At 32.8% G+C, this 23,262-nt stretch overlaps 2 protein-coding genes across 13 annotated transcripts in view; one reads left to right on the top strand and one right to left on the bottom strand.

The window, feature by feature from the left end:
- LOC145254811 (glycosaminoglycan xylosylkinase-like) overlaps positions 1-23,262 on the top strand; it is a 795,724-nt gene that overhangs the window by 498,115 nt on the left and 274,347 nt on the right. The window lies entirely within an intron of this gene.
- LOC145254812 (uncharacterized) overlaps positions 1-23,262 on the bottom strand; it is a 560,817-nt gene that overhangs the window by 390,957 nt on the left and 146,598 nt on the right. For all 8 annotated transcript variants that reach the window (XM_080113629.1, XM_080113630.1, XM_080113632.1 and 5 more), the window contains one exon: positions 15,604-16,255. Coding sequence is in view for 3 of the 8 variants with exons in the window: in XM_080113632.1 (XP_079969758.1) it covers positions 15,604-15,845 (242 nt within the window). In the remaining 5 variants the exon portion in view is untranslated. The remainder of the gene's footprint in view (positions 1-15,603; positions 16,256-23,262) is intronic.

The raw sequence follows: 23,262 nt of genomic DNA, 5'->3' as shown, positions 1-23,262 counted from the left end.
TAAAGTAATGCGAGTACAAAAGACAGAGCTACTATTCTTATTATCAGCCTTGCTCATGTGGTCTGTTGACGGTTTGTTTTGGTACGACTTCTTCGATCAATAATCGCTTGCCTGCCGAGTTCCCAGCATGCCAAATTTTTTCAGCGCTGAGAAAAACTCGATTACAAACAAGTGGGTCCATCTAACTATGCCATCAGGGTTAATGGCTGAAATACCTTTTGTTATTTCTAATTTTATTGATTTCAGCCTCTGTCTCGTGTTCTATTAAATAGACGCTGATCATGCGAGCGGTACTTATGAGGGTGATGCGCAATTGTGGCATAGTATTTAAGATAAGGCTTTTTATCATCTGCGTTCCTCAAAAGGTCTTGATCATTGAAATCGGATGACATACACCATTCTTACTTGTAAATAATGTTATTGTATTTATTGCTGACGAGATGGCGATTTGGTTTCTGCCTAAAATCCAAACTATACTATTTATTATTACTTCTACTACTAATAGAGATTTAGTATCTACCTAAAATCAAAACTATATTATGACTTCTGTTAATTGTGCAACTATTACTGAAGAAGATTTGGTATCTGTTTGAAACTGAAATTATACGACTACTTCTACTAATTGAACTATTGTCCACATATTACTAATGGAGATATAGTATTTTTCTACTTCAAATAAAAACTATAATATTAATTCTATTCCTAACAGAGATTTCATATCTTTCTAAAGTCCAAACTATACTATTACTTCTATTACAAACGGAGATTTGGTATCTGTCTGAAGTCCAAACTCTACTATTACTTCTATTACAAACGGAGATTTGATATGTCTGAAGTCCAAACTATACTATTACTTATATTACAAATGGAGATTTGGTATCTGTCTGAAGTCAAAACTATACTATCTATATAATACTAAAACTCTGTCGTTCTTGGTTGTTTGCTTGTTTGCTTGCGCACTATCCTCCTCCTACTACTACTACTATGCCTCCTCTTCTTGCTACTACTGTTACTTCTCTTTACAACTACTACTACGCCTCCTCTTCCTCCTCCTACTACTACGCCTCCTCGGCCTAATTTTTTATTTTTGTGTTTTAAATTATCCAAATAAACAATTGTTAATCCTTTCTGCATTTTTTTTTTACATCGTTCATTTCCGTATTACGCTTAAGTTATTTTAACGAAATTTTCTTACAAATAAATCTACTATTTTACGATGTATTGTTTTACTGTGTACGTTTTCAGCGACCCAATTAAAATTTTTTTTTCACGTTTAAATTAAGATATTTGAAAATTTGAATTTAACTTTAAGTATTATGGTATCTATTCAGTGCACATTTACCTATAAGTATGGCAAACCACTTATAATTCAATGGCTGTAAGTTTTTTTTTTTTTTTTTAAGAATAAACAATTATAAACAGAACGACTGATAGAAATCTATCTATATTCTTTTTTCATTTTAATATACTTTCATAGAAATGTTTCTGTTACGTCACAAAAAATTTTTTCTTTACGTCAAAAGTGTCACACTCATACATTAATTCCATAGTTAATATACACTGACCCAACGGGTCATGGGTAGTCTAGTTACTTCTATTACTAACGGAGATTTGGTATCTGTCTGAAGTCAAAACTATACTATTACTTCTATTACTAACGGCCATTTAGTATCTATCTACCTGATGACATAAATCATTATTACTTGTAAACAGTGTTGTATTTATTGCTAATAGAGATTTGGTATCTGTTTTAAACTGAAATTATATTATTACTTCTATTAATTTTGCAGTTATTCTTAATGGAGATTTAGTATCTGTCTGATGCCGAGTCTATCCTATTACTTCTATTAATTGTACCATTGTATATCTATTACTGATAGAGATTTGATATCTAACTAAAGCCAAAGCTATACTATTATTTCTATTACTAATAAAGATTTGGTATTAGTCTGTCAGAGGTCAAAACTATAATGTTTCTTCTATTAATTGCACATCTATAACTAATGGAGATTTGGTATCTGTCTGAAACCGGAAGTATGCTATTACTACTAATATAATTGTACTGATGTTACTAAATTAGATTTGCTATCTATCTTAAGTCAGAACTATACTACTACTTCTATTAACTATACTATTGTTCAATCTTTTAATGTTCAAATCAGTTTGACTCTTTCAGATGATAAAACATAAAAAAAAAACGATCTTCTGTCTAATTCCGTTCTCGTTGGGAGGCAAGTAAATAGATACAGATAGTTTTGTAAGCCTCAAACTGACATTTACAGATCAATAGTATCATTTTCATATTATCTTGTCATGCAACACATATCCTCAACCCTCATCAGATCTAAGCCTGTCATCAAGACTCACATTACACATCCATCCTATTATTTTCATATTTCTCTCCATGCAACTGATGTCCTCAACTCTCACTGGCCAAGTTTCACTTCCATACATCATCATATTGTATGCACATGCCTGATAGACTCTTCTTTGGATAAACAATGGTATTGCTCTGCTAGTTAGTAATTGCAGACATTTTTTGATCTTATTCCATCCAGTTTATATTTTGTACAATCATGCTAGCACCTGCTCCTCTCTGTGCTCCAATGATATCACCAAGGTAACAGGGAGTTGACAGTGGTCTAGTGGTTAATGACATGGACTGACGAACTGCGTGTCCCAAGTTCGAATCCAGTTCATTCCACAAAAAATCACTTTCACTTTAGAAAGTTGGCAACTGTTTTGTGGTCCCTCCTGTAAGTACACAATGTCTTTCTAGAAAGAATTTCGACGAGAAAAATATTGGGTTAACCAATGGCAACAATAGAATCTTTGGATTCATACGATATGATGATGATGACCAAGGTAATAAAATTTCTTGACAATCTCAATAGCTTCACCGTTCAAATATATTTTATCCGTATTTGAGTTCTCACTCCTCTCCATTGTCTAGCACTCATCTCACACAAACGGGTTATCATCTCTCAACCTCTCAGTAATTCTACTGTGCTTCTTGTGTATTCAATGTTTTCAAATGCCACAAAAAATTGAGTTGCACTAGACTCCTCTTTCACAAACTGAGCAGAAGGAACTTTCCCTCTTTTTTTTGTGCATGCGGGAGAGGGGTGTCTTTCCAACACTACAAGCACTGATCATCATTTTGGTCTTGGTAATATTCACTCTCAGACATTTACTCAGAATAGAATTCCTCCAAATCGGATAAAGTTAATCATCTCTTAGATTGACCTGGAAAGAAATCTCCAAGGAATTTGATAATAATCAATTACCTGAGTGGTTACTTGAAAAGATACAGAATTGAAATATTTTGTTAGTCTCAAACTAAAAGCATTTTATTTATAGGATTGGCATGTGCATGCACACTATGCAAGCCTGTCACATCTAGTGTTCAATTATGCACAAATGGTAATTCGGAATGTTATGCACACAATTTCTATCCAGCAACTTTTGTTCTTTCTGGTGTACAATACAGTATCGGCCATAATATAAGGTTCTATTTGCTTATTCTGAGTATTTCAGAAAAATCCATGGACTAATTTTTGAAATATACATGAATAATTGTAATTTTTTTTTCCGTTCCTTATATTATGGCCGATACTGTATATATATATATATATATATATATAACTTACTAGCAGGGATACCTGACACTGCCCAGTGCAAAAGTATTAAAGCTTCTATCTCTCTATCATACTCTTTCTTCCCCCCTCTTTCCCTCCTCCTCTCAATTCGGAATGTTGTGCACACAATTTCTATCCAGCAACTTTTGTTCTTTCTGATGTACAATAGGTCCCCAAGCGTTTATCTCCCTTTGTTGGGAACTTTTTTCTTAGGGGTTTCTTTCAGAGCCATTAACTGGACGAGGTTGCCGGTGTTCACCCCTAATCCCTTTTTAGCTGCCTTCCTCATTGCTAAAATGACATAATTTTCTATTCCTTAAGGTATCTATTTTTTTTTTTAGCATCACCGGTAGGAATTATTGCTTTTGTTGTCTGTTAGGATAGAATTGAATAATACTAGTATTATATTTTAGTATTATTTCTTTTTTTTTATCTAAACGAACTTTGCTTACCTTTTGCCCACTTAATGAAACCTCCATCTAATCTCTCGTAAAGATGGTTGTTAGTAATTGTTTTGTCCTTTCTAGCAGTATTTTTTATGCTCAAATGTTTTCTATTCTGTAAGTTTATTAAGTCTATGACTCTCATTAAGTTTTTAATAAAATCCTTGTCTCTGTCTTGTGTTCATTTTGTATTTACGTGTTTCTGAAGCAACATTTTTATGCCTTTTCAGTTTTACTTTTATCGATGACCAATGAACATGTGTCTAAAATATACCATGTTTCAGAGTCTGGATCATTGCTAAGAGTTTATGCTAACTGTCGAAGGTTTGTGCACATTTTCATAAAATACATGCATTTTGGCAATAGTATAACCTGTGTTCAATTAATCATATATAATGCATTATTTACAGAGATAATGAGTTTAAGTCAGCAATTTTTTGTGCTGAAAGCGAGTCAAGTTTTAAAAACGATTTGAATTTTTTCTTTTTATTGATTCTCTGTCTTTGATGTGAAGATCAAAGATGGCCATTTTTTTTCAGGAACCAGGAAGATCTTTAAAACTAACTATGCAAGATATTTGAAAAATTGATGATGTAACTTCAGGATTATGTTCTATTTGTGTATGAGAGCTTGTTTGTGTTGAGGTTTACATTTCTAATAGCACTCCATTACTAATTTCGTTTTGTGATATGTTGATCATAATTATTTATCTGCATTTAATCAGTTGTATTCTATTCCCATAAATACGAAAGGTCGACATATTTGCCATATTTGCTATCAAAATCGATGATATAACTTTGGGATTATGTTCTATATGTGTACAGGAGTCTCTTTTGTATTTACAAATGAAAAACAACTGATTGGCCCCAACATGGAAACTCTTAAAGAGGTCAGTTGGTTCAAGTATATTGGTGTAAAAAAGAAATAAAGCTGAATAACAAAGTCAGAATCTACCTCATCCACACCATTTTCTTTTATGGCTGCGAGATCTAGCCTATACGGGCAAACTAGACATATATAATCATCACTGCCTATGTTGCATCCTCTGTGTTCACTGGCAACAGTTTATCCCCAACAGTACAATTCACATTTGCAAGATTCACTTCCTGTAAAAATCTCTGTCAGATGCCTTCATTGGTTCAGCCATGCTCTTCAACAATATTCAGTGGATTTTATTTATGGAATCACTGACTCAGCACCGCCAACCGGTTGGGAGAAACGTCCCGGTCGTCAACTCAAAACCTGGCTCAGGACAGTGAAATAGGATGTTGAGCTGATTCTGGGTCCTCACCTTTACAGGGTTCATCGCTGGAATCGGAAATAGTTTGCATTCATAACAGAAGCAGCCACGGATCGCCGTGTCTGGTCAGCCAGTATTTGGGACATGGTGAACTTGTCGGAAAGAGCTGGCTCAACCAACGCCGGATTAATATCACAACCATGACTATGACATGAGTATTTCTTTCTCTCCATAGTGTTTAGTTTTTGCTAATCATATTTACTTATATGTATTTGATATGATCTGAGCATCAAGAAAACCATGATGATAAAGTAACACCAAACTAGTATAAAAACCATAGGGCTCAGAAGAAAGATCTGAGGATCATGATGAAAAGGGGCTGGGCTGTTATGATAGTAGAAGATAAGTGGAGAGTTGGGTCAGCATCCTTTGTATGTTGGCGTTTGTTATTTCGGATGACAGAATTCAACGGATTGGATACATGTTTCTGTATTGTTTTGAAATAAGGATTTATAATGTGTATTATTTTGAATATTTGGTGTATGGTTCTCATCTTGAATGTTATTTTCACAACGTTTTGGTTGATGTAACTTCTAACCTTCTTTAGGTATAACTTGTCAAACTCGGGAATCTTTTTGTCTAACTCTGGAATTTGTACAGGATTTTGAACAGAGCACTTTATTATTTAATCTGCAGTGTAGCATGCGCTCGTTCCATCAGCCATAACCAGATAGAAATCCTAAGTAATTCACAATTGTGTTTTGAGTGTTGCCGTCATTGAGAATTGAATCTTCAACCTCCAGAAGAGTGTAGCTTCCTACTGAATTTTGCCAGGTGCTTTGCCCACTACACTGCGGGTCCTTGTGAGTTCAACAAGATACATCCGAAGAAGGTTGGAGGTTACATCGACAAAAACATTGTGAACACTACTCTGACGATGACAACAGTCAACCAAATATTAAAAATAATACAAATTATCAATCCTCATCTTAAAAATTCAGATCTGTTGTATTCTGTGATCTGAAATAAAAAAAAAGGCTAACATACACAAGATGTTGCCTGGATTTTCATATTTACTATTAAAAGAGCCTCTTTTCATCATGATGCTCAAATCTTTCTTCTGAGCCCTATGGTTTTTATACGAGTTTGGTATCACTTTCTCATGGTTTTCTGGATGCATGTTGTTTATTTTACCTGTTATAGGGACAGTTTAATCTATCTCCTGTATAGACATAACATTTTGGCCCTCTGGATTGGGACAAAGATAAAAGCTGCCTTAGTCTAAACGGATTTCTCCTTCACTAAGCAAGAACAGAGTAGATAAAGTCTAGTATCAGAACAGATACTACACTTGATCCTAATGACATAAACATGTCTTACACAAATCAAACTAAAAGCACTTTTTGTACTTTCTGAAAGAATGCTTCTTCAATGTGCTACTTATCAAATATTTATTATAACATGTCTGGCTTTAGTTGCCCTTTATGTAATATGTATAGCTGCTCTGTACTTGAACTGTTGCTATAAGCAATAATTGCTTACGTATTATGAAATTACTTAATATATATATATATATATGTATATTTTAGCAAGAACTTTTAGAATGTTTTCTCGCCGTTTTTTTAATGCAGAAAAAGGGGATTACTGCTTAAATCGCTAGAATCTCGCATGGATATCAGTTTTTTGATTTTTAGTCAAAATCATTTTTTTCAATAAGGAGAGGTTGATTTTTGTGAGGTCTTCGGAGCCTTACCTCCTAATTTTTTCATTGGTGAAATAGTTAATAATCAAGACCTCATAAACAAAAATATATACAGCAAATAATTTATTACAAAGGCAGTAAAATAGTAGCTAGTTGTGCATCGAGATATTTGTTCACATTACATTTAAAGGTTGATACAAGTTCTTTATCGATACAAATACTGTGGAAATTTGAAAGATTTTTTATTTAACGATTTTATTTCAATGTTCATGTGCTGATAAGATGCATAAAAACAGCAGTGTCTGAGTTAATGGCTTAACTTCATATTGAAAAAAATAGTAAAAAAGAAAGAAACTATTACTAACCCTAAGTCTGAGTGGTAAGCTATCCTCATTTCACCAATCCCCAAAACAAAAACCCTTGTAAAACAACATATGATCATTGAAGTTTAGCAAAATGAAGCCATCACTTTGGTTGGCATGTTGGTTTAATGTGTTTTTCTACACACAAATTTTGAAATACAATTTTCAAATTAGCTTTTTTTTACAGTTTCCATGAATTAAAAGTATTTGTACTTTCATTCACCCCGAACAAAGGGTACATTGTCAATGAGACAATAATGTGTTACGATAAACTAGGACCCAAGTAGCTAGTTGTGCATCGAAATATTTGTTCACATTACATATAAATGTTGATACAATCCGGGAAACTCATTCCCTATCACAGATGGTTACGTTTCCAACCCGACCAGCAAGAACAACATGCATCACTTCTAGATCTGTTACTGGCCACAGTTCCTGATGACTGTGTAACGAATGCCCACAGCCCTCTTGGGAACGCCGATCATGCAGTGGTAATGGTTGAAATCACCATAAACTCTAGAGCCAAAACTGAAGAGCCACTGCTCAAAACAACGAAATATTATAAAAAGGCTGACTGGGAAGCCATCAGGGACCTCATTAGGGACACTCCATGGCAAAATATCTTTTCACTTCCTGCTGAACACTGTGCAAATGAGACCACTGAATGGGTTAAAGTGGCAATTGAAGCACATGTTCCCACATGCAAATTTTATAGCAAACCTCACTCTCCCCAATGGTTCACTTCAACTTCTGCAGCTGCCATAGCGCAAAGGCAGCATGCATGCCGTAAATTTAACCAACATAAGTCCAGTTCAAACAGACAGAAGTACATAGAAGCCAGAAATAACTGTAAGAAAGAAATAGCGACAGCTAAGAGAGAATTTATTGAAACCACCCAAAAGCGCATCGAGGCACAGAAATTAGGAACCCGAGACTTCTGGAAAATCTACAACAGTGTAGTAAATAATGGGCAATCAACAATTCTCCCACTATCCAACAATCATGAGGTTGTTTGCTCAGCAACTGAGAAGGCTAACATGCTTGCCTGACGGTTTGCCTCCAACTCCACACTGGACTCTGCTAACCAGCCCCTCCCTGATTTTCCTTTGCGGACAGACGCCACACTAGACGATCTGAAAATCACCCCTGCTCAGGTGCATGCTATCATAAGAAAGCTTGACACTGCAAAAGCATGTGGACCTGATCTCATCCCGGCTGTGCTATTAAAAAAGTGCGCCGCCGAAGTAGCTCCAGTTCTCTCCAAACTTTACAACAAATGCCTTAACGAATGTTGCTTTCCTGCCTGCTGAAAAACTGCTTCTGTAGTGCCAGTTTTCAAGAATTCTGGCGAAAGAAGTGACCCAGTAAATTATCGCCCCATTAGCCTCCTCCCACTTTTCGCCAACATATTTGAGACCATAATTAACCAAGCTCTAGTCCATCACCTTACAGATGCTAAACTTCTGACTGACCAACACTATGGATTTAGGCAAGTCCGTTTCACAGAAGACATCCTAACTGTAATCTCAGAACGTATATACCAGTCACTGGACAAAGTGGGGGAGGGTAGAGCGGTAGCTCTTGATATATCTAAGGCTTTTGACAGGGTATGGCATGAGGGTCTTCTCAAGAAAATCAGATCATACGGCATCACTGGAAGAATACCTAACATAATTAGATCCTTCTTAGATAAGAGAAAAATTCAGGTTGTCCTTGATGGTCGCACATCTAAACAATATGATATAAATGCGGGAGTGCCTCAGAGGTCTATCCTTGGACCTCTGTAATTCCTGATATTCATAAATGACCTCCCTGATAAAATTGTCTATTAGATGGTTATGTATGCTGACGACACCACAATCTATAACAGACATGACAGGAAAACAAATGAACGCATATATAAAGAAATGGCAGAAACACTAAAGGAAGACCTCTGATCCGTAGTGGAATGGGGATAAAAATGGATGGTCACCTTCAATGCCGCCAAGACTAAACTAGTTTCCTTCAATAATTATAAGAAACCTTCCCTACCGCCAATAGCAATGGCCAATGACTCTTTATCTGAAAGTACATCTTTTAAACTCCTCGGTCTAATGTTCACAGGAAACATGGGTTGGAACAATTACATTGAGAGTATCGCCAGGACCGCTGTGAAGAAAGTAGACTCTCTCTATCGTGCTAGAAAGCTATTAATGCCTGAAAGTATCCTATACCTCTATAAGGCCACCATTCGCCCATGTATGGAGTATTGTTGTCATATTTGGGCAGGTGCATCTGCCACTAGTCTCTCGCTCCTAGACAAGGTTCAAAAGAGTCGCCAATCTAATAACTCCTGAACTATCAGCTAAACTTCAGCCTCTGTCGCATCGACGAAATGTTGCATCCCTCTGCCTTTTCTACAAGTACTTTAACGGTGAATGCTCTGACAAACTGCAAGCACCCTCGGCGTAAATACCCCCAACAAACCCGACATGCAGCTAAATCTCACCCCTTCACAATAGAGATCCCTAGATGCAAGAGAGCCTTTTACTCCAGTAGTTTCTTCCCCAGAACAGCTAGACTTTGGAATTCCCTTCCGGGTCTCTGCTTTCCCGATGTACTGACATGCAGAAGTGCAACATGAACCAACATCTTTCTGCCCAACTTTCTACACAGTACTCCTGATGCTTATGTCCTTGATAGTAGCCCCTGCACCAAAGTTGCGATGTGCCTTTCCTCGGGGAGCTGACTTCTCAATCCCACCTTCCGACCCTGGTGTTACAGTTCTTGCAGTGGTAAAGAACTAAACAATAATAAACTCCTGTTTTCTGTCATAGGTTTGTGAACAACCAATTATACTGGCCAGAAAATAAGAATGGAATTGTAAGCAAGTGGTGTGTATTCACTTAGAGTATATATATATATATATATATATATATATATATATATATATATATGGGCAAAGATAATAACACAGTATGTAAAAATGAAACACTGACGGTCTGGAAACTGACTATAATAAAGATTTCTTGGTGGCTGATTGGAAAGTGACAGTAGAATTTTGTGACAGAGTGAAATATACTCCTACCTTCTCAAAGTATAAATGTATTGGGAGAGTCAGCTGAGTCGGATTTAAAGTAGGAAATTAGGAAATTGAATGAAATCGAGTAATAATTTCCAGAAACATTTATTAGCAGGAAGGGTGATCATATTGGAATAATGTATAACACCTGTAATGTTTGATTAGAAAGTGGGGGAACAACTCTAATTTATGAATATAGTAGATAAAGATAATAATGAAATTTAAATAAATCAATAATAAAATACTGTAACTAAGTATAATTAAACAATACAATAGAAACAGTATTGATAATTTAACATTAGTAATAGTTTTAATTTGCAAACTAGAAATAAAAACAACAATCATAATAAAATACAAGTTTTTATAACTAAAACACCAGTACAGCGACTAATGATAAAACAGTTTTAATAGTAAAACAATAATTTTAGTAAAATAAATATTAATAATGTATGTTCACCTAATGATGAGATTAAAAAAAATAAAAAAAATATCATATTACTGGTTAATTTTTATAACAGCAAAGCTCCAATTGCTTTTATATAACAAAATTAATGAAATTGTTTTTATAAAAAAGCTGTAATTATTTTTATATTACAAAAATATTAATATTGACATTTTTACTGCAGACAACAAAAGTAAAAAGTAGTAAAAAAAACAAATAAATGTTATCAAAGGCAAGATAAGTTTACTCTTCTAAATAAAGTTTATTGTAGTATAACTTATTTTACAGAGTTTATTTATTTTGAAACACAGCTAGTGTCAAGTGTTATGTTAAAACAAAAGAAAAATGGCAGACATGAGACGGTCACATCTTTTGAGTGTCTGTAATTGCTCAAAAATAGAAAATTAAGCGGAATGCTAGTAGAAGAAACCCACCCAAAGAGACAGAGTAGCTTGATATGAATAAAAACACTTGAGAAAGACGTGATAATCCAACTTCATGCATATGACTTTAGTGATTTAGATTTAATCATAAAAAAAATAACGTTGTTGTACAGTTTTCATTCTTATGACTTATTTATTAATATATATATACACACACATTATTTTTAATATATTAATATATATGCACATTATTATTACTATATTAATATACATACACATTATTGTTACTATATTAATATACATACACATTATTATTAATATATTAATATATATACACATTATTTTTAATATATTAATATACATACACATTATTATTAATATATTAATATACATACACATTATTATTAATATATTAATATATATACACATTATTTTTAATATATTAATATATATACACATTATTTTTAATATATTAATATACATACACATTATTATTAATATATTAATATATATACACATTATTTTTAATATATTAATATATATACACATTATTTTTAATATATTAATATACATACACATTATTATTAATATATTAATATACATACACATTATTATTAATATATTAATATACATACACATTATTATTAATATATTAATATATATACACATTATTATTAATATATTAATATACATACACATTATTTTTAATATATTAATATACATACACATTATTTTTAATATATTAATATACATACACATTATTTTTAATATATTTATATACATACACATTATTATTAATATATTAATATATATACACATTATTTTTAATATATTAATATACATACACATTATTATTAATATATTAATATACATACACATTATTTTTAATATATTAATATACATACACATTATTGTTACTATATTAATATACATACACATTATTATTAATATATTAATATATATACACATCTATATATTATTATGCATGTCGCTTCGACCATTATCATCATATTCATAAACATACTTCAAAATAAAAATGGAATATTCTAAATCGCATTAACCATTATTATACTGAATTCTCTTATGAAAATGGAATATCGCCAGCCAGTGCTTGGTGGGTACAGATCACAATACTCATCAGTTATTTATCGCCAGCCAGTGCTTGGTGGGTACAGATCACAATACTCAGCAGTTATTTATCGCCAGCCAGTGTCTGGTAGGTGCAGATCACAATACTCACTAGTTATTATTAATGTTGTTAATGAAAAATAATGCTACATGATAATAGGGATAGTTTAAAAAACTAAATACAGCTATTAGTAAAAACATTAATAATAATGAAATGCAATTATAATAAAGAAATAATAATAATAATAATGAAATATAATAATAATAATAATTGAAATGGTTTTAATAAATAAATATAACTTGCAGAAACTTATAGTAACAAGATTGCCAATACATAATTTTTTATAAAATTATTTCATATAACAAAACAATAATAATGTCAATAAAAAATAATTTAGTTTTATTACTAAAATATAATTAGCAGTTGAGTAAAACTATGGTTGTTTTCTGCAATAAAGCAATAACAGTTGATAATGAAAAGAAAATTATAGCAAATGAAGTTGCCTGAATGAATAATAACCAAATATAACTAGCAGTATTAATAATAGTGACAGTAATACTAATATTAAGTTGCTTTCATAACAACGAAAAAGATAATTTTATAAGACATAAATAATAATAATAATATTGAATGATGAAAAATGATTGAAATTGCTTTAATAATAACCAATTATAACTAGTACCTGTAATAATTGTAGTGTGAGAAATGACAATAACAAGTTTGTGTAAATACACCAATTATATTGAATGATGAAAAATGATAATTTAAGTTGTTTTAAGCTATCTTTACATCATCAACGCTCTGATCCCCATCTGGCTTCAATTGAAATGGATGGCTCTCGTCTTGGAGAGGCTCCATGTTTTGACAAGCTTCTGGTTTGACCTTTACTCCTGATCTAAAATGGAACACGTACATCAGGAGCTGCTAAAAACAGCCTATCCTGCCTTGACAGAGTACAAAATAGACTTCGTGGTTTAGTGGGGGATGCCCTTTTCTCTTCCCTGCAACCTCTCTCCCACAGAAGAGACGTTGCAAGCCTGTCTTTGTTTTATCGCTATTTCCATGGCAGGTGCTCGTCTGAGCTTGAATCCCTCGTCCCCCCTCGCCAATCTTTCACGAGAAACACCCTTCTGGCTGAAACTACTGTCAATAATTTTACCCACTCTTTATCTGTGCCTAAATCCAAACGTAGATTCCATGAGCAAAGCTTCTTTCTTAGAACTGTACGCCAGTGGAACTCTCTGCCACTTGCCTGTTTCCCACCTGACTACAACTTGGACGTCTTCAAGTCCAACATAAGCAAACTCCTGACAAACCGCCCCCTTAATTAAGACACTCTATCAAAACCCCCAATACTAATGATTACTACAATACTATCTCATTGATTACTGTATACGCAATAACCCTTATCCCTGAGTGACTTTCGGGCCTTGATAAGTGGTGACCCCCATGTAAAAAATAAATAAATAAATAAAAAATAACTAGTAGTAATAATAGTAGTAGTAGTAGTAGTAGCAAATTACTGATACTACTACAATAATAACAACTAATATAAGACACCAATAATATTGAATGATGAAATAATAATTTAAGTTGTTTTAATAATAACCAATTATAACTTATAGTAATAGCTGCGATAGTAGTAGTAGAACTGCTACTACTATAACAATAACAACCAAATATTACTAGCGATAACAGTAGTAAAAATATTAGCACCAAGTAGTTTTGATAACAAAACTATTTTACATAAGTACAATAATATTGCTAATCAAAAATAATAATTGTGTTTTTAATAATAACCAAATATAAACAGAAATAATAAACAGTAATAAAATTAAGTAGTTTTAATACCAACAAATTTAGTAATAGAATAAAACATTAATATTGTAAATGGACGATAAGTAAATCTAATAATTAACAATAATAAGTAATAATAACATGTTTCCGAAATAAATAATAATAACCTAATAATTAGTTTTACTATCAACAATCTTAGAATAATAGAACAAAACATCAATATTGTTAAGCTGATCGGCCTTCGGGTCAAGATCATAGTGTAGTATGTGTTCTGATGTTACACTTCACTTTTTCTGTCTTTGGTCAGTGAAGGAGAAATCCTTCATGACCCGGGTAATTTTTATTTTTTGTTCCTAACCAGAGTGCCCCTTTTTGGGGAGCTGGATTTTCCACACATTAAAAACCTGACCTTGTGTCTCACTCTGCCCACGTGGGGAGGCAAGTATATAGGAACATTAATATTGTTACTGGACAATAAGTAGTTTTAATAATAACCAAAGATAATTAGTAGTAGTAGTAGTAGTAGTAGTAGTATTGGTAACAATAATAACAAATACGTTTAATAACAATAACATGTTATATAATAGTTTTAATAATATTTAGCATCAGTAGTACTCTAGTACTGATAACAAGAAGAAGAACCTGATGTCCTACCTAACTAATATTCCTTGTGGACCAAGTGCAAGAGAAATCCAGGCAATTGCACTTAAAGGACTGCGAGGATAATAAAAAGAGCTCTCGGTTGGTTTCAATAAAAAGCGGGGCAATGTTGGCAGCTGGTTTGGCTGCCTCATACCCAGCATTACGATCTTAAAAGAAAGAAAATGAAAAAAAAAAGAGAGAGAGAATAATAATAATAATACTTATAAAACATTTTATAATATACTAACGTAGTTTTAATAATAACCAAAGATAACTTGCAGTAGCACTAATAACAATAACAAATACTTTTAACAGCACATTCTGTAATTAAAGTAGTTTTAATAATAACCAAATATAATTAGTGCTGACGAAAGTAAAAGTAATAGCAATAGCAATAATAACAAATAATAGTAACAAACACATTGTATAATATAACAAACATGGTAATGTATTGTTAATGAAACATAATAATTAAATAATTGTAGACGTCTTAACAATAACAAAATCTAACTAGTAGTTATAGTAATGCCAATAGCAATAAGTAGTATTGATAGCAATCAAAAGAAAACAATGATAATATGAGATTAAAATAGATCGAAGATATCCAATAATGGTTCGATAACGATCGGATAACAAACACAATAATATTTCTTCTGATATATAAAGTACGAATGACCGTAAAAAGAAACAAGACGAGTTGTTTGTTTATAGTGTCGTCGTCGTCATCATCATCATCATTCGATTCCATTCACAACGCTGCCTACCTTTGCATGGTTGAGTCCTCCGGATCCAAGAGCGATTCCACAAACGATTTGGTGCTATGGAGTCTGGCCATGAAATGCCGATGCTTCTGCGTGGAGGTGGAGCTGGTGGTGGCAGAGGAGGCGGATCCCTCGCCCTCCTCCTCCCTCTCCTGTTCACAGTCATTGTTGCCCCACCTTTCCTCCCTACGTTCTCCCCGTTTACCTACCGTACTGCCGTTCCGCGTTTCAAACGCCGCAACCATTTTTCAAATCGATAAATATAAGAAAGAATGGAGAGAAAGAGAGAAGGGGGGGTGTTCTTTTACGTTAACAGATGATGCCAGCCTGCGTGTCTCCCATTACTCCCTGGCTGTGGCGGTAATGTGGGATGTTCAGGTGGGTGGGATGCACGACAGTGCCATTCCATTGCAGCTTACTTTATTTGCCTGCATGTGTACATGGTCTGTGCTTTTACTGTTATCGTAGTCGTGAACGTGGCTTGGTTTAGTTTCGTCCTGTACTGGTCGGGTATCAGTCGTAGTTGGGTTTAATCTCATCTCACGGTTTTCTATAGATTATGAAGAAGAACCTTTTTTTCTTTCTTTTTTTTTTTATAGAACTTTGCAAAGTTTCCAGCAGTGACTATTACATCTGCAATTTTGTTTTCTTGTTTCTGTAAAAAAAAAAAAGAAAAAAAAAAAAAGATAGGAAAATGTAAAATAAACAAAACAAATTAATTTCATATTTATTTATTTGCAGACTGTAATTCTCATCTTCATAGTTGTTGTTGTTGTTTCACCATGTTTCAGCCAACTATTCCTCTGGCCTTCTTCAAGTGGTTAACTGCTACGGGATAGGAATGCTGAGTCTCTCAACTGTATCCTCAGTAATTACTGTCTTCCATAGTTGTCGTTTTCTCACCACGTTTTGGCCAACAACAACTATGGAAGACAGTAATTACTGAGGATACAGCATTCATGTCCTGTCACAGTTAACCACTTGAAGAAGGCCAGAGGATGAGTTGGCCGAAACGCGGTGAAACAACAACAACTATGGAGATGAGGATTACAGTCTGCAAAAAAATAAATATACAAATTACTCATCTCAAAGGATTCCAATAAAATAAATAATATACAAATCAATTTCTGTTCTGAATTTTTGAGATGAGGATTGAAAAATTCAAAATACGAATAATCAATCCTCATTTCAAAAAATTCATAGAAATTATATTCATATTTTTTGGATTCTTCGGACTATTATTCTCAGCTTGAGTGTTATTTTTACAACATTTTCAGTCGATGTAACCTCCGACCTTCTTCTGGCATATTCACCTGGTATATAAATGACTGTACAAAGAAACAAGATACAAGTTGTTTGTTTATAGTGTCGTCATCCTCATCTTCATCATCATCCTTCCTTCTCAGGAATCTTTCTGTCAAACTCAGGAACCTGCAAGGAGTTTCGAACGGAACCTTGTATTTAATTCATGGGGTTAGCATGCTCTTGTTCCGTAACTGATGATTGGGTAAAAGTCCTAATTAATTCGCAAGTGTATTTTGAATGTCGCCCGCACTGAGGATTGAACCTTCAACCTCCAAAAGAGTGTAACTTTACAACTGAATTTTACCAAGTACTTTATATCCACTACATGTGATGAAGGTCGGAGGTTACATCAACCGAAATGTGAAAGTAACACTATAACACTCAAAATGAGAACAGTAGTCTGATGAATCCAAATAATACAAAATTATTTTCTGATAAAATTATATGAAAAAAAAAAAGAAACAATCATTAAAAGAAAAACGTTCATACAGGATGCCCCACAAAAACACAGAAAATTTAACACAATTTGCATGGACATGAATTTGAGAGAAAGAGGGATGAATAAAGACCTGTCCAGAGATATACTAGTTTGGAATTAAAATTCGTTTTTTTGTCCAGAATTCCCTGTATATGTAAAAGAAAAGAAAGAAAAATCTGTATGATCTATCTACATAGCTGTGATTAAACAAAGAATGATCATATTAAAAAACATCACATAAATCGATCAAGTGAATTTATTTGTGAAAAAAGAAAATCAAATTTTATGAGTAACCAAAAAGCATCCGTCTTGTCTGCTATTTTGAAAATAATCTAAAAAGAAAAAACACTAAGGGAGACAACTCAATAATAATAATTCAAACTTGCAAGATTTATATTGTAATGCCTACGAATTCCCATTAATGGCTTAATGATTTTCTTTATAAAAATAAAACTACTTGATCAATTCACGTGGTTTTTGGAATATGATATTTTCACTTCATCATACAGATTTTTCTTGATTTTTGTTTTTTAATTTAGGGAGAATTCTGGACAAGAACCTAAATTTTTACAAACAGTCCAACACATGCCAACATGTTAAACAGAATATGATGATAATGATAATGATGATGGATTTCACAAGAAACACTCGTCTAGCCAAAACCACTATCAATAATTGCCCTCCCCTCACTCTTTATCTGTGCATAAACCTAAACATAAATTCCATGAACAAAGCTTCTTTCTTAGAACTGCACGCCTGTGGAACTGCCTTCCGTTTTCCTGCTTTCCAGCTGACTACAATCTGATTGTCTTCAAGTCCAACGTAAACAAGTTCTTGATGAGCCGTTCCACTTAAGTTAACTTATTTACCAAATTTCCATTACTAACGATTACTATATTGTCCAATTGACACTCTTAACCCTTATCCTCGAGTGGTCTCTGGACCTTGATAAGTGGTGATGCCTATGTAAAAAAAAAATTAAAAATAAATAAACAGAATGTTATTTTTATTTTGCTTTTTTATTAATGTGTCTCCACTTATCAAGGCTGAAAACCACTCGAAGATAAGAGTTGACAATATAAATGAATTGACATTTGGATGATGATGAATAATATGAGAAGATTGAAAATCTCCACATACTATCCAACCAAAATCTCATAAACGTCACTCATGGAATGTGAGAACAAAAGAACAAAACAGACATGAGTTCCAAGACTATTGAAATTAATCCCCTAAACCTCATACTACTTTGCATATTTGGAATTTTTTAAACTTTCAGATCATAGTGGGGGATGCCCTTTTCTCTACCCTGCAACCTCTCTCCCACAGAAGAGACGTTGCGAGCCTATCCTTGTTTTATCATTATTTCCATGGCAGGTATTCGTCTGAACTCCAATCTCTGGTTCCCCCTCGCCAATCTTTCACAAAAAACACTCGTTTAGCTGAATCCACTGTGAAAAATTTCCCCCACTCTATATCTGTGCCTAAATCAAAACGCGGATTCCATGGACAAAGCTTCTTTCTTAGAACTGCACGCCTGTGGAACTCTGTTCCGTCTGCCTGCTTCCCACCGGACTACAACTTGGATGTCTTCAAGTCCAACGTTACAAATTCCTAATGAACCGCCCCCTTAAGTAAACACTTCATCAAATCTCCACACTAACGTAATGTACTTGCAATGACCCTTATCCCTGAGTGGCTTCCGGGCCTTGATAAGTGGTGATCACTGTGTAAAAAAAAAAAAAACAGTGAAACCTGGAAGGAAGTGATAAGAATGGGCTAAAGAGAAAGATAAAAGAAGACCTGGCCAGAGATAGGTTAATTTAAAAGACAATTGTTAAAAGTCGTCCAACACATGTCAACATGTAACTGTCAACTCAACATGTAACAGTCAAATCAATAAATTATACCTTTTGTTGCTGACCATCCAGAATCCCCACCTTTTTGATTACCAATAAAGTTTCATGATAAAATCCATACCAATAAAAGTATTTATATTTTTATGTACTTATTTAAAAAAATTTTTTTTTACTTATTCTATAGTAAAATCTTTGGAAATGCATTTATATCATACTAGCATGGGTACCTGGCATTGCCTGGGTTGACATTGAAGTTCCGTTTGAAACATGCCCGCTATACTAATCATTTTCATCATGGGTAACGTGGATACCTCCACAACAATTTCAAAAATAAAAGAACGGATAAAAACATGTAAATGTAATCGCCCCCAAAAAGAAGTATCTGATACCCTCTCCACCAGATATTTCGGCAGAAGGGACCACTGTTCTAAGAAAACTCACGATTTTGTGAACCTAAAAAAGATAATGTTTATAAACACTAATGCGTACATTTATTTTTTATTTTGGTAAATGTGTAGTTTAGCGACATAAATTATTTGCCAAACAAAAAAAAATATAAGAACTATTTATTTTTATATAAAACACATTGTTAGACACAAAGGTTGAAATAAAACCAGAAAAAAATTTCATTTTTATTATTTTTTTATCATTTATATTTATTATTCGAGGCCGCTATATTGCTTTTAAAATTTGGCCTTTCTAAGGTTTGGCAGATTGGCCTTTTTAAGCTCTTTCATGAACTATGTTTATTTTTTTTTTGTAATGAAAGAGCGTAAAAAGGCCAAATTTGGCCTTAAAAAAGCCAATCTGCCAAACCTAAAAAAGGCCAAATTTTTAACGTGTAAGGCTAATAAAAAAACAATAAAAAAAAACATAAAAATTAATTTTTTCTTTTTAAATTTCAGCCTTTTATAGTTTTTATAGTTTTTTTGTCTGTCAAATAATTTATGCTGCTAAACTACACATTTACCTTTATTTTTTGTAAGGGCACTTTTTTTACTGTTTTTTTTTTGTTTGTAAATAAAGGAAATTTTAGATTTGGTTTTTTAGGGGGGGGGAGGGCTTTTCGATTTGCTTTTTATTTGTCGTTTTATGTTTCTAATGTACCAAAAAAAAAAAAAAAATTGAATTTGTCATATTTTGGACTTTTTGTTTATTAAATTGTTAGGTGAAAGTAGAGAATGGTCTCATAAAAAATAATTAAATTTATTGTTATTTTATGCTTCCAATGTTATCCCCCACAGTTTACCCCCTGAATCGCCAAATTTAAAAAACAATGCTAGAGATGACATGTCTCGTTGAACACTTGGTAGCCATTTTAGATAAAATTTATATAGGAAAGTGATCCCCTACTCTAACATGTTATTTTTTTTCAAAATTTCTTCTCTCATAATATTTATAAAGGCTGTTTAATGCTGAAAAAAATGTAAATCTCCATTTTTTTTTAGGGATTAAACGCTGCTGGGTCACGTCGTATAAAGTTACCTTTTTAATTAGAAAATCTAGTTTGTAATTGATGAAATTAACGTGAAAAAAAAAGTGTGAATTGTGGAATTTAGAGGGGGGCAGAAGTTCTTCATTTTTTTTAGGTATTAAACGACGCTGAATTATGTGGTAAAAATTTACCAATTTCTGTATTGCTGTAAGGAATAAAATAAAACAAACAAATGAAATCTTTTCAGTTTTTTTCGTGTTTTTTTAATTTATTTTTTTAATATTTAAAAAAAAAAAAAAAAAAAAAAAAGACAAACATTTTTTTCTATCTACACGGAATTATTTTTCCAGCTAGAAACTTGAAATGATCAAATTATATTTGGTAAACGTTTGTGTTTTTTATTTTTCATGGATAGCATCTAGGGGAAAATAACTCTAAAAGAAGTTTTAAAAAAGGTTGCTGTTCGGAATATTAATTCCAAAATAAATTAAATATATTATCAATATAATTGATGTTTAAAATTTATTAAATAACAATTTTAAATAGAATACTTAAAATAATTCTCTCGCTACAAACATTAATTAAGATACCGCTATTTAGTAAAATCAATGTTTCTTAATGTCATATGCAAATAAGGTGATCTCTTAATTGTATATTGTATATTTTTCCAAGTATCATACTATATATAGAAATAAATGAAAGATTAAAGACACAACAAACAAACAAACATATGAATTTATATATACAGATACCAGAAGAATTACCCGGTATTGCTCGGGATAAAAGTGTAACCTAACTTCTTTCCCTCTCTCTTTTCCTCTCCACACGTTCCCTCTCCTCCCCCTCTTCACACTCTCTTTATTCTTTGACCAAGCCATTCCTCTCTCTGGATAGACATAAACACAACTGAAAGTGAGATAAGGGAAATAACTCTGTGAAAAAAAAAAAAACTCAGTATTATTTCAATTTACTTAGTGGCTGAAAAACAGACTACATGATAACTAGGGCTGTGACAACAGAATATTATTTTCATACTCAAGTATATATCCGACACAGTAAGACACAGTCAATCAACTGAGAACCACATCAGTCTGTATAAAAACATATAAAGATGATAACGGATATATGCTCAAGAGTCAAAACAATGAAAAGAATATGCTGTTGTTATAGACCTAATGATAACATTAAATATGTGCCTCAAATAATGAATCTTTTTTTAAATTAAAAAAGATTTTTCTTTTTTTCGTTATTCCTTACATATTAGATGCTGTACAATTGGGGCTATGCTGATTTAAAAAAAAAAAAAAAAAAAAAAAAAAAAAAAAGAAAAAAGCAACTTTGTGGGTGTTTGCTGTGTACTTTTCAAGTTTTAGCTTTTTTCAAGTTTTTTTTTTTTTTTTTTTTCTCATCCATAAATGTTTATCTACCAAGTTGATCTTAAATTTTGTATAATCAATCCATTATATTATCATTTTCAGTCCCCCACCCCTAATTTCTTGCTCCCACCTTATCTCGCAATTACTTATAACGTCACCAACTAGCTTCGGAAGAATCCCCCCCCCCCCATCTGATTTTCTTTTATATCATAAGTTGCTTAAAACGTGATTAGTTAAAGTTCAGAATAAAATCACGCTTTCTCTTAACGGTTAATTTAAAAAAAAAAAAAATCTTCTGAACGCTATTAAAAGTTAAATTCTTCACTAGTTTGCAATTTGGAGACGGAAGCGTTGTTGTGATAAGTGATTTTCTCTACTAATTCGCACTTTTTATTTTTAGATTCAAATATTAATAACTTCATTTTATTTCAGTATTTAATTTATGTATTTCTGTTGTATTAAATGCTAGCTTTTTTTTCTCGTCCATAAATGTTTATTCATCTACCGAGTTGATTGCAAAAATAGATTACCTAATTGTACTCATTTTTAGTTCGTGATTTTTTTTTTTTTTTTTTTTTTTTTTTTTTAATGAAGAGTAGAAAACGCATTGTGGATGCGTTATCGGCAGCTCCTGCTACTCTCGCTTCTTATTTGTCCCTCAGTCCTCATTTTTTAAATGAGTGATTTTTCTGACAAAGGGAGAAGAAAAAGCTGTTTTCTAGGTTGGCAGTATTTTTGCGCGAACAGTTGGCAGAATTGGTGGAAATTTTCTGTTTCTATGTCTATCCTTGTAGCCATGTGACTAGTAAGGGTGCTGGAGGTAAACGTTTTGTCTGGGCTGACGTTATCCGCCTGATAGTCAGGGACCCGAACCTTGGATTAACCACTAAGGAGGCTGTCCTATCAGCAGGTGCAAAGTGCAAAGTACTGGGGCTGCTGTATTGCCATTTGGTGAATGGAATCTGGACCATGCAGTAGCTTCTGGTGGGGCCTCTCGATGCCATACTAGTGGGTAATTGTTACGGCTTTACCTTATCATGTGCTACAAAAAAAAAAAAAAAAAAAGAAAATTCTTCGTTTCTTTTTCTCTCTTAGTTTCCCCTCTCTGTCCTGCTCTAAGAAAATCTGTCGACCTAGTCCACAAATTCCAAAATTTCATCATGACAAGTTTCAAGACAAAATACACGATTAAACCCAGTTCTCCAACTT

Source organism: Euprymna scolopes, chromosome 30, assembly GCF_053919585.1.
Source record: "Euprymna scolopes isolate OS-2025 chromosome 30, ASM5391958v1, whole genome shotgun sequence".
Lineage (NCBI taxonomy): Eukaryota > Metazoa > Mollusca > Cephalopoda > Sepiida > Sepiolidae > Euprymna > Euprymna scolopes.
Note: the sequence above shows the minus strand (reverse complement) of the source record. Positions and strands in the feature narration are given on the sequence as shown.